The sequence below is a fragment of the Myotis myotis genome, unplaced genomic scaffold, assembly GCF_014108235.1.
Source record: "Myotis myotis isolate mMyoMyo1 unplaced genomic scaffold, mMyoMyo1.p scaffold_m19_p_1, whole genome shotgun sequence".
Lineage (NCBI taxonomy): Eukaryota > Metazoa > Chordata > Mammalia > Chiroptera > Vespertilionidae > Myotis > Myotis myotis.
The window spans coordinates 65,436,134-65,449,512 of NW_023416313.1; the positions used below are offsets into that span (position 1 = coordinate 65,436,134).

General features: G+C 39.3%; 1 protein-coding gene across 2 annotated transcripts in view; it reads right to left on the reverse strand.

Moving 5' to 3' along the window:
* Positions 1–13,379, reverse strand: part of UNC5C (unc-5 netrin receptor C) — a 372,686-nt gene that overhangs the window by 120,633 nt on the left and 238,674 nt on the right. For both annotated transcript variants that reach the window (XM_036340067.1, XM_036340076.1), the window contains exon 3: positions 4,614–4,757. In XM_036340067.1, coding sequence (XP_036195960.1) covers positions 4,614–4,757 — 144 coding nt within the window. The remainder of the gene's footprint in view (positions 1–4,613; positions 4,758–13,379) is intronic.

Below are 13,379 nucleotides of genomic sequence, written 5' to 3' on the forward strand. Positions count from 1 at the left end.
TATTTCTGCAGCAAAATAGCTTTTTTGAGAACAAACACTTGCAATTCAGGACATGCAGTCTAATGGCCAATTCAGAGAAACAAAGGAGAGTTATGCTCTATTACAGACTGGGGAGGGTCTATTGTAGGTAAAGAGTCCATTGGAGGAAATGGAAAGTTTGAAGTATAGTGACTTTTCATTGGCTGAGTTATATCATTCTCCTATTGGTTGAACTGTTATGGGCAAAGAGGAATTTTCTTCCTCCTGCTGAGATGGTAAAGTAGTATCACTTCTTATCCAACATTCAAGGCAGGTTGCTGGGGTTCTTGTCCCAGCATCAAGAAGGGTTCAGGAATCTGGAGAAGACTGTGTGTAGACTTTAAATAAGAGTCCAGAGATGAAGTATAATTTTGAAAGGCATTTGGGGGTCAGAGGAGCTTAGCTAAAGGAGCTAAGACCCAAGATCTAAATTCTCAGGTCTCCTCGTTTTAGGACCAGATGCTTTTTATTAACACAATTTGTCCTGAGGCAAGGCAGAGATATACACTTCAAAGGGTCAGGGTTTCCTACAGAGTCCATTGTCAGAATGGTGGAATTAGCCTACGGCTGTTCAGGTGTTTGGCCAGTAGGAGGCAATAACATGTAGATTAAGATGCCTTTTAGCTGTCTGGCAGCCAAGCAATAATCCCTTTCCAGGTTTGGGGAAATGCCTTCAGCCATTCCCAGATGCAGCCCTGCTGTCCTGCTGGAATTGGTCTCTGGCAGCAAGTCACTTCCTGTTGGGGTCAGTTGGGTGCCCATACCTGAGAGTTTTCTCTTCCTGCCCCCTGAATGCATTTTAAATGAGGTTTCTGTTTCTTCATTTTCACAGGGATATAATGTAGAAAATAAAGTGCCTGTCCTTGTGAAGCTTATACTACAGTGATTCACACAGTCAACATAAAAAGGAAAAAAAATAATGATTAAGAGAAATTTTCTCAAGGAAAAAAAAAAAAAAGCAGGCTTGGGGTTAGGAGAATGACAGAGCTGAGGTCAGTAGATTTTAGGTAAACTGGTCAAGGCCTACACCTCTGTAGCGGTGATCCCAACCCCCTCCCCTCAGAGATCTGTCATCTATTCCAAGCTCCAAGCCTCAGGCAAGATTTTTAATCTCTGTTGGTTCTCAATTTACTCACCTGTAGCATGATGATGATAATCTATCACACAGAGCTGCCCCAAGGATGGAATGAGATAATCCATGTAAATGTTGGTCAAAGGTTACAAACTTTCAATTATATGATGAGTAAATTCTGGCTATGTAATATACAGCATGGTGACTATAGTTAATAATACCATATTGTATACTTGAAATGTTCTAAGACAGTAGATCTTAAGTATTCTCACCATAAAAGAAAAAGGTGCCTGAGGTGAAAAAAATAAAGTTCATTGGAACAGCGCCTCCATAATGATCATTATTCTAGAATTCATCTGCCCAGTACCAAGCGCACGTGCCTCTTGAGCAATTGACCTGTGGCTACGTTTAAAATTGAGAAGTACTGTTGGTGTAAGCACACCAGATCTCAAGGATTGGTATGGGAAAAATGTGTTTGTTACTTGTTTATATCAGTTAAATAACTAAATAATATATTTTCAAAATTAATTTTGCCTCATTATTATTTTTTATTTTAATTTTAACTTTTTTTGGTTAATCCTCACCTGAGGATATTTTTCCATTAATCTTTAGAGGGGAAGGAAGGGGGAGAGGCAGAGGGAGAAACATTGATGTGAGAGAGACACATCAACCTGCATGTGCCCTGACCAGGGCCAGTAATCAAGCCTGTAACCATGATATCCAACCAGGGACTCTGCAGTCTGCAGGCTGACCCTCTATCCACTGAGAAAAACTGGCTAGGGCTAATTATTATTACTTTTTTAATCTTTATTGTTGAAAGTATTATGTATGTCACCATACCATACTTTTCTCTGCTCATGCAGGAGTCTCCTCTCATTCAGTCTCTTCCAGCCACTATGGCCAATGTGGTTTTCTTGGCACTGGCCTGCCTTCTGCCTAAGGATATCCATCCATACTTTTCCAACTTGCTGTTCCCTCTGCCAGACTCCCTCCCTCTCCTCTTTCGGGTTCCTTCAATTGCCACCTTCTTCCTGAGGCCTTCCTTGAACACCACCCCGCAGCACTGCTTAGTACCATTTCTTGCTTTGTTCATAGAACTTACCACTTGTTTGTACCTGATTATTATTGATTAGATTTTCCCCCTCCTCACCAGAACACAAGCTCCATGAGGGCAGGGATCATCACTTTTTTTTTTTTTTTTAGGGGAGGGGTGGTTCATACCACATCAAATACCTACAATTGGTCCAAGAACAGACAACATATTTGCTAAATATTTGTTAAATAATTGACTTTTTACAAATAATGAAGGAAGTAAGAGAAGGGTGATATCCTTCAGTATGATCAATTGCTGGAAAGCATAGAAATCAAAGTATTTCTAATGTAGCATGCTTAATACGAAGAAGTTCTTTGTGGTCAGAGTTGAAAACATAGGCTGGATATATAAACCATGACATATGGTGTTATGGGCTGCGTTGTGTCTCCCAAAATTTGTGTGTTGAAGTCCTAATCCCCAGTACCTCAGAATATGACTTTATTTGGAGAAAGGCCTTACAAGAGGTAATTAAGTTAAAATGAGACCTTAGGGTAGCCCTAATTCAAAATGACTAATAGTTTTTTTTACTGTTTTTATTATTGATTTTTAGAGAGAGAGGAAGGGAGAGAGAAACATCGATGAGAAAGGAAATGTCACTGATTAGCTGTCTCCTGCATGCTCCCACTGGGGATGGAGCCAGAAACCCAGGCATGTGGCCTTATCAGAAATCGAAGTGTGACCTCTTGGTTCTTGGGTTGATGCTCGACCACTGAGCAATACGGGCCGGGTGAAATGACTAATAATCATATTAAGAAGAGAAATCTGGACCTGGACTTTTACAGAGGAAAGAGGACTATCTACAAGCTGAGGACAGAGGCTTCACAAGAAATCATTACTGTTGGCATCTTGAGCTCCGACTTCTAGCTTCCAGAACAGTGAGAAAAGACTTGTCTGTTGTTTAATCCACACTGTGGTGCAGCGGTTCTCAACCTGTGGGTCGCGACCCCTTTGGGGGTCGAACGACCCTTTCACAAGGGTCACCTAAGACCATCGGAAAACACATATATAATTACATGTTGTTTTTGTGATTAATCACTATGCTTTAATTATGTTCAATTTGTAACAATGAAAATACATCCCTGCACATCAGATATTTAAATTATGATTTATAACAGTAGCAAAATTACAGTTATGAAGTATCAACGAAAATAATTTTATGGTTGGGGGTCACCACAACATGAGGAACTGTATTAAAGGGTCTCGGCATTAGGAAGGTTGAGAACCACTGCTGTGGTGTTTTGTTTTGGCAGCTCTAAAACACTAACATAATGATATATGCCATTGTAAGGAATTTAAATTCCCAGGAGCCCCTGTAAATTTTAAGCAGGGAGAGATGCGATGAGGCCTGAGTCTTAGGAAGATTGCATGTGTGGTAATATGGAAGAAGGTTGGAGGAGGGCAAAGGCTCGAGGCCCCAACACTAACTGGGACGTATTTACAATGGTTGTGGTCTACCTCATGGTGAAAGGAAGGAAGAGGCAAGTAGGGAATTGGGGAAGGACAATCCGAGCCAGGACTGTTGGAAACTCACTGACACCGTAGAGATAAGTGATATTGACATCTGCCACAAAAAGGGATTTAGAAAAATGCAGACCCGCAAAGGGGTTCGGAGGATAAAACTTGCATGGATTGTAAGTTTTGGTTTCATACTTGAGAAAATTTCTCAAAATGGAACCTTAAAACAGATTATAGCAGCATTCATGCTGCTCAGGATGTGAATAGTATTCATTGAAAAAAGGAGTCTGCAGAAAGAGCTGCAGGCTACATCTCCTTTTGGGGATAATAACACCATACTAGTACATCAACTTAGCATATTAAACATCAGCATATTAAAGAATCTGGGAAGTTCTGCAATGAAGAAACTTCTATAACTTTGGCCAAAAAGAAGGGGGTATTTTCAACACTGATTTGATTATACAACGCGTTTTGTGAGGCACTGCTGAACCTCTCCCTGAACATGAGTACTCTAGAAATTAACACAGCATGGAGAATAGTGGTAATTTTGATGCAGTAGAATGTTTCCAAAATAAACAGAGAAGCTTTGTCTGGGTAATCTTTGTTCCCAAGAGCAAATCTAGTCAGCATTGTCTTAAATTGGCAGCATAAGCTCATTAAAGGAATATAGTTGGTTTTCCCATAACCTAATTATTACCAGATTTTCAAAATATCAGAATCTTTTGGAAGCAGCACTATTTTTTTTTTCATGTTCCAAAAGGAAAACTACTCAGCGCCTTGAAACAAACAAACAAACAAACAAACAAACAAAAAAATAGTAATATTCTGCTGACTTAAGGGAAAAGTGCTCAAATGCAGAAATCTGAGAGCCATTTTTGACCATTTTTTTTTTTTTATGCAAGAGCAGCCACACTCTAAATTTTCCCATATCCCACCGGCCCCCCACACCCACAGGGTCTGTGCACAATGACTCACATGCAATGCGCACGTAGGCCTTCCGGCTCTTGGTGGTGCCCGCTGAGCTCCAGGCCACACACTGGCACCAGTAATCATCAGGCCCAAAGAGTTCTTCCACTTGTTGGCGCGAAATCTCAATGCTCACTTCCCGGACAATGAGACCTAATCAGAGAAAGAAGAATTAAGTCTGGAGAAGATTTGTACTAAAGAAATACAAAACATCATACCATGCTTTTTCCCACTCCGTGATCCTGCTTGATGCCGTAGATCAACATCCCAGATATTGCCTCTCATCTCCTCTGATTTTCCTCTGGCTCCAGTCACTTGACTCACAACTTTTTCATTCTCTTATTTGCTTTTTCAAATCTTCTGGATTCATCAGAAGATGAAAGTGAAGATCTATTATTCCACAAAATTACACTTTCCCTCATATGGCCTAATAGTCATCCTCTACCAAGTTATCTCCTCCTGTATATTTAAATGTGAACTTGAATTTCACAGCTTCTAAGGATTCTATCTCAATTACATAGGCTGTGGGTAAGAGACCCACATGCTGTACAGAGAATCTAAATCTTCTTAAGAAGATTTAGTTCACGTGAAATGAGAGAGAACCACCTAAAACTATAATCATAAGTGCATAAGTTAGAAATATGTATACCTACATATCAGGTTTTATCATATCAGCAAGTAATTTATAAATATGTGGTGATTATTTAACAATTAAATTATGTTAGCAGATGTGTTTCAGTTATTAGGTACACGTTCTCTGGAAAGATATAGTAGCCCCAGGTAACAAACCTTTCTCTATAATTGTGATGTAACCAAAATCCTGTTAAAGATAAAGTGGTCTCCAGCTAAAATGCTCAAATACTTAGAATTTGTTTCACAGAATTACGTAATCCTAAATAACATAAATTTAACTGAGAATCTGGGATTATCATTTTAGGGGTGTTTATCTTGAGGATTCAAAGCCTATTTCAGAGATTCATTCTGCAGTTTGCATCTTTGCACTGAGCAACAACAGAGATCTACAAGATATATGTGCGTGACTGTCAGTTCTCCTAGAGACTGAACTTGCACTTTCCAGATGGAGTGTCTATTGAGAGAACTAAGAGGGCACCCTTGGGGAGTAGAAGAATTTGCTCTGTGTCAAGTATGAGCACAGGAAGAAAGTTTAAACATATTACTTTCTACCGTTGACTCATTCATTCATTCATTTATTAATTCATTGAACAAATATTTATTATGTATCCATTATATAAAAGACACTGCCCTAGGCTGTTGGGAAATGATGAGTAAGATGGTGATTTTCCTCAATGAACTGATATTATTGTAAGGAAGGAACATATTAACTACAGATCGCACAATTTATTATTTAATCATAATTGTGTTCAATGCTGCAAAGGAGACATATAGGAACACAGAATGAATAACAAGGGGAATAAAAGACCCAACATGAATTATGTTTGTTAAATTATATGGGGAGAGGGACAGGGCATATGGAAAGAAGCAGGAAAGAGAATGGGAAGATTGAGGTTCCAGGAGAAGACAAGTCCCAGACACAGAAAATAATGGCATGGATGCAACTAGAGATGAGAAGGGGACCAGTTTTTACACAGACTTGTAGACTAGTGGTTCTCAATGTGGACCCCAGTACAGCTGTGCTAACATCACCTGGAATTTGTTGGAAATGTGAATTCTTAGGCCCCACTTCAGACTCAGAATCAATAACCTTGAGAATCAGGCCCAGCAATCTGCATTTTAATTAAATCTCTAAGAACTCTGATACACGCTATAGTTTGAGAACCACTGTCATATAGCATGGTTAGGATTTTTAATTTCTTCCTGTGATCTATGGAGATTATTAAATTGTCTTAAGCAAGTAGATGATATAATCAGATGATAATTTTTAAAAATACGTATGTGATGTATGTGATAAGTGTTATATATACTTTAACTGGTTCTTTGGAGTTTAATTAGTTCCTCAAAGTTATGATTTCTTAAAATGTTTGATTATGACTTTTTGGTACAGGTGACATGAAAAGGGTGTCATCTAAAGATTTTTTAAAAAAGTATCCCAGAACTTACCCTAAAAACCAAGGATAACAGCACTCAGGGAAACTAACAATTACCCAATAAAAGTAGTTGCTGACCCACTGGGGAATAAACAATATTTCCAACAAAAGCTGATGGGACTTTGAGTCACAGAAATGACTAAGCCCTTAGATTGATTCGCGAGTCTCTGAACTGGGATGAAGCCAAGGAAAGTGGGTTTTACAACCCTCAGTCAGGGAAAGACCCTGAGGGGCAAGTCTATATTGTCAAGACTTACTGAGTATACTTAACATTATTTTGAAAGTTAGTAATTCTCTTATCCTATCTAATAAAAGACAAACATGGTAATTAAGCATACCTCTGCTATGCTTCCCACTGGCTAATCAGCAGGGTATGCAAATTAACTGCCAACAAAGATGGCGGCCGGCAGCCACGCAGCTGAAGCAAGCAGGAGGCTTGCTTGCTCCAGTGATGGAGGAAGCCAAGGTTCCCCACCTGCCGTGGCCCAGCTCTGAACTCCGGAAGCAACAATGTTTCAATTATAGAAGCTAAACAAACCCCAGATACCTGCTTTCAGCCAGCCAGGCCTCAGAGCTTAGAGCGCCAGTGATGGCAACAGAGTTTCAATTATAGAAGGTAAACAAACCCAGATACCTGCTTTCAGCCAGCCACGGCCTCAGAGCTGGAGCCAGGCCTCAGAGCTGGAGCCAGTTCTCAGCTCCAGTGACAGCTATAGAAGGTAAATAAATCCCAGAATGAAAAAAAAAAAAAAAAAAAAAAAGAGGCTGGGAGCTTCAGTCACCCACCAGCCTGAAAATGGCCCTCAGCCCCTCACCCAGGCTGGCCAGGCACCCCAGTGGGGACCCCCACTCTGAAGGGGGTGTGACCAGCTGCAAACAGCCATCAGCCCCTCACCCAGGCTGGCCAGACACCCAAGCGGGACTCCTACCCTGATCCGGGACACGCTTCAGGGCAAACCAGCCTGCCCCCACCCGTGCACCGGGCCTCTATCCTATATAGTAAAAGGGTAATATGCAAACTGACCCTAACAGCAGAAAGACTGGGAATGACTGGTCACTATGACACACACTGACCACCAGGGGGCAGGTGCTCAATGCAGGAGCTGCTCTCTGGTGGTCAGTGCGCTCTCACAGGGGGGACCTCTGCTCAGCCACAAGCCAGGCTGATGGCTGCCAGTACAGCAGTGGTGGTGGGAGCCTCTCCTGCCTCCTCAGCAGCGCTAAGGATGTCTGACTGCAGCTTAGGTCTGCTCCCCGCTGGCAAATGGACATCCCCTGAGGGCTGCTGGGCTGCCAGAGGGATGTCTGATTGCCATCTTAGGCCCAATCCCCCAGGGAGCTGTCCTAAGCCAGCAAGTGGTCACCCCCGAGGGGTCCCAGACTGCGAGAGGGCACAGGCCAGGCTGAGGGAACCCCTACTCCCGAGTGCACAAATTTTTTTTTTTTTTAAATATATTTTATTGATTTTTTACAGAGAGGAAGGGAGAGAGATAGAGAGAGTTAGAAACATCGATGAGAGAGAAACATCGATCAGCTGCCTCCTGCACATCTCCTATTGGGGATATGCCCGCAACCCAGGTACATGCCCTTGACCGGAATCGAACCTGGGACCTTTCAGTCCGCAGGCCGACGCTCTATCCACTGAGCCAAACCGGTTTCGGCAGCGAGTGCACAAATTTTTGTGCACCGGGCCTCTAGTGCTTATATAATGATCGGCTTAAAATTCTTTTTCAAGTAACTGGAATATTCCAATCCCTCACTCCTCTATGAAGAGATTAGTATATATTTTAGCCAATGCCCAACTAACAAAATATCCTCCACAGCAAAAATTCCAATTTAGTAGCAAATACTACTTTCGTTCCTCTTTCCTGGCCCCTGCCTAAGCCCCTCATTTCCTATCTTATTGTAATTATTGTCATTTTTCCGACATCTAGAAATCCATGCAAAGATGGATCACCGCTTTTCCATCCCTCCCCCCACCTTTTTAAAAATTCCACTTTCTGGTGTTGAATACTTTTGCCTGTTTTACTTGTTTATACCTTCTCTCTTGGTGCAGAAATTCACTTACTGGAAACAAAGCCCTTCCTGTAAAGTTGCTGCAGTAATTTACAGTCACCAAAGGGCTGATAAACTTGCTGTCTGTATTTCCTTAGTCCTATTATGGCTCTTTCCAAAATGCAGAGCAGCCACAAATGGGCTCAGGATATAAAACCACATACAAATATTTTCTGCCCCAAGATGATAACTTTAGGTTTCATTCCCCTCACCCCTTTTACTTAAAGCAATTACAGGAAACCTAATTAAATGCTAGGGGAACGTCACTAGGGCCACTGTAACCTTTTAGTTCAAGTACATTCTACTGACCACGGATCTGAAGCCTTTTAAGAAGCCACAGACCCACCCTCCTGTACAGGAATTATTCATAGTCTGAATGTTCTGAATTGTGTGGCCCAGGCTCCCTGTGGGTGCTGGAGTCAAGCACACACCGATTTTTGTCCTCAGCCTCACAGACACCCCATTCAAAGGGGATGGATTGCAGTTGCATACAGTTGTCCTACCACATGCTCAAAGATTACTTCCAAATTTCGGTCAACAACACAAGAACAAGAAAGAACTGAACACAAAGTAATTAAACAAAGCTTAGAATCCCTGAGAACCTGCTGCATTATTCAAACTCTGAGCTACTTGGTCACATACCACCTTTTCATTACCACGGGTACATTCACTCCCTATCCCATTTTGCTCATCAAACCAGAAGCTAGTGGTGTGGGTAAAAGCAGGTAATATCCTTTCTCATGGAAAGTAAAATTGCAAATCTGCTTGAAGTCTTGAGACCGAAAAAACCAGCTGCCTTGAAATTTGAAATGCCATCAGCATTACTTCCAACGCGGGCTGCTTTGAAGAGCATTTGGGAACTTGAAATTGGTTTCAGGTTATTTAAAGGTGGGGAGGAAATGCTTCAATCTCCAGGACTTACTCAAACACAAATGTGCATTTCCCATCACATCTGATAACATCAAAGACTTCCCATCACTGTTCTTCCTTTAATAGTGGCGTCTCAAGGAGGCATGTTGTTTGAAGTTTACAGTGATTTGCTTTTATAATAGGATTCATTGTGGTTTGGGAACCAGAGTGCAGGAAAGTAATTAGCATCATATACCAAGAAGTCTCATAATGAGTACAAATATGCACTTGTTAATAGGGAGTTTCAAATGATTTTAAAAATTCAGATGCAAGTGCAACTCTCTGTTTGGCTTGTGGTGAGGTTATCCATGATTATGGCAATAAAATCTGCTAATTGACATCTATACCTTATCTCTAGCATAATTTTAATTTCATAAGAGTGGTTAGGCTCCACAAATAGTGCTGTTTTTTTAAGAGAATACTATATAGGGATTACAAGTACATGATGAATCCTGTAGTATAATTATTTAAAACACAATCCATATTCCCCCAGAAACGTAACCTATAATGGTTCCAACAGGTATGAAAAGTCCACGAATGTCAAAATTACATTTAATTCCAGTGATGTAAAGTGGATCAAATATCACCTACAGCCTTCAGCGGTCATTTATCTTATTTATTTATTTATCTTATTTATTTATTTACTTATAAATATTTTTATTGAATTCTGAGAGGGAAGGAGAGAAAGAGAGAGATAGAAACATCAATGATGAGCAAGAATCATTGATCGGCTGCTTCCTGTATGCCCCACACTAGGGATTGAGCCCGCAACCCCAGGTATGTGCCCTGACTGGGCATCAAACTGTGACCTCTTGGTTCATAGGTAGATGCTCAACCACTGAACCACATTGGCTGGGCTCTGAAGTGGTATTAAAAAATCAAGCATCATCCTAAAAGACTTTTTTAAACGTGGCTATTAAATTTGTACCTTCCGATACCCCATGTATGTTTCACTAAAAAGCAGCCTAGCCCCATGTTAGACTTAGATGCCTGAGTTGTATTTCTCATCCCTCCTAGTTGCTTTGTCTTTCATCTGGCAAATGGAAGTTTTGAGATATCATGTTCTGCAGACTCCCTCCCACTCTCTTCGTATTGTGCGAAGAGCTACAGGGGTCACTGGGCAAAATCTCATTATGATACATTCACAGTTAGGGGTTGGTGGACCATGTACAAAACTGCAGGTAGGGATGTTCTGTAATATATTACATTTTATTGAATTAGTGTGGTCTCTTTTTCATGTTTTCTTCCAGAGCCTAATCCTATTAGTTTTCATTAATTTGATCTAAAATATGAAACATATCAGTTCTAGATGTCTTAATATAAATTAAACCACACAAAACACCATCATTATTTAAAAGGATGTCATGCCATAACAACTGACAATTATTTTCACAATTTGTAACTCACTAAAGTAATCAAAATATGATGGCTTGAAAGGCAGGACTTTATAATCAAGACACTGTTTGATGTTACATGAAGTCATCTGCCAACCTTTAAACTACATCTGGAAAAGGAGACACTGTGGACACATAATTTGCAAACTTTCCTCTGAAATGTTTTCCTCAAATTTTTAATATAATATTTAATATGTAAATAGACCATCTAATTAACTAAAATTACTTTGTGTAACTGGGAATTAGAGCTTATTGGTGCATTAGATTTATCATGAGTATAATTTTGTTTCAGTTACATTTACTATCTTTGTGATCCAGATCAATTTACTGAAAAGGTAAAGGATGACATGGCTGGGACTGAATGGTTCAAGGGATTTGTTTGGGAGTATTTCATACCTAGGTCATTGACTTGATTCCTTTTTATGTGGTAGTTTCTAGTCACTTGGTTCTGTCTGACATCCTGTGTCCAATGAGGATCTGTGCTTTTATTGTTACATTTTTGTTTTGTCTAGAACTGAGAAAAAAATATTCATTGATTGTTCATCCAGAAGGAGGAGACTTCTAGAAAGCTATATAGCAACCATATATAAATTCAGTTTTTCCTCTTGAAACTTGAAATTTTAATTGCAAAATGATGTTAAAATAGTGACAAATGTTAAAATATAGTGACAGTTAACACCATTTTCCCTTTCCTTTCCAGCCACCATCAAGCTTAGAGATGCAAATATGAAGGGTATTTGGAGTGTGGGTATGCAAAATATTCTTCCTTACATATAGAGTTGTAATGAGTTGATTGAAATTAATCCTACCTGCTTTGGCCCATCATTTAATTCCTGTTCTTACCTTTGGTGATAAAAACCCTGTTTAATCTCTGTTTCAAGAAGCCTTTCTGAGATCAAAATGGGAACTAAAATGCTTTTTGTAATTTACCTCTGCCTTGTGTGTCAATGTTCTTTAAAATATTAAGGAGCAACTTAGTGAAAATAGGACAGTACTTTGTTTAATTTGGAAGGACAGAGCATATTCCATTAAGATAGCAAATATATGACTCTCCTTAAATATTTTCTATTAAACACCTAACTTACTATATGTATATGTGTGTGTGTGATTTCATATATATATGAATGTATAATTCAAACATTTTTTTCAAAAGTATAGTGTTTAATAATTATCTAAATCTAACAACATGCATTTCTATGTATCCTAATTTCATGTGATTTATTAGTAATATTAATGGAAGCAATTTTAACAAAAACTTAAAAAAGATTTCTGTCAAAAAGGGTGGGGAATAATAACATGTTCTTGGATGTTAACATGTTCTTGGATAATAACATGTTGACTGTATACTTGTGAATTACTCTTGTTCATTTATTCATTCAATAGGTATTTGTTGAGATTCTATATGCCATCCACTCCTCTACGCACTGTGAATACGGTGGTGAAGAAGACAGAGGAAGTTTCTGTCATTCCAACATTCCATTGTGGAGGTAGTTCTTGAGCATCTATTGTGTGCACAATAATTTCTAAGATAGCTATAGAGATGAATTGCTTATGGATTCTGCAAAGTGTACTCTCTAATACTAGAGATAAAAGTAGAAGTTTACTGAGTAAAGAAACTCTGTCATATGCATTATATATCTATCAGTATAGTAATGAGTGAATAATTTATATTTTTGTAGCCATAATACTCAGTGGTGTTAAATTCCAGATATTAAGTAAATTTAATTCTAATTCTAATTCAGAAGAATAAAGGTAAGTGGTATTTATTGAGCACCTAGCATGTGCCTCAATTAACCTGTATAATATACCTTGAGAATTAGTATTGCTATATCTATAATATGGGCAAGTAGCAGACATCAGAATTGAAACAATGTTTTGCACAGCTAATAATTACTGAAATCAGGATTTAGCACTTGTCTAAATCCAATATTTTTAGTCTTTTCACTGCACCAAATATCCCTCAAACTGTCTCCAAAAAGTGTTCTCTGGTAAAATGAGTTTGGGGATTTCTGTTTAGTGTACCCTCCTCCTAGAAGCTCAGCATGCTCATCAGTATATTGAGGCATTGGTCAGAACCTCTGCCATAAAGATGTCTGTTTAATTTGTATTGCCACCATTTTCCTCAAATGTATTAAATCACAGAATCCTATAGTTAATATAAACACAGAACCCCATCTTGCCATGGCTTTGAATGTGATTTTGTTTTCATTCTCCATACATTGATTTAGTGAATAAAAGTGATTGATTGTTTGGAAAATTCTAATAAGAAAGCTGTAGTGGAATGGGGTGAGAGGGGGTGATCAGGGGAAACACGGAAATGGAATATTTGAGTGTGATGCTATAGCGTGGTT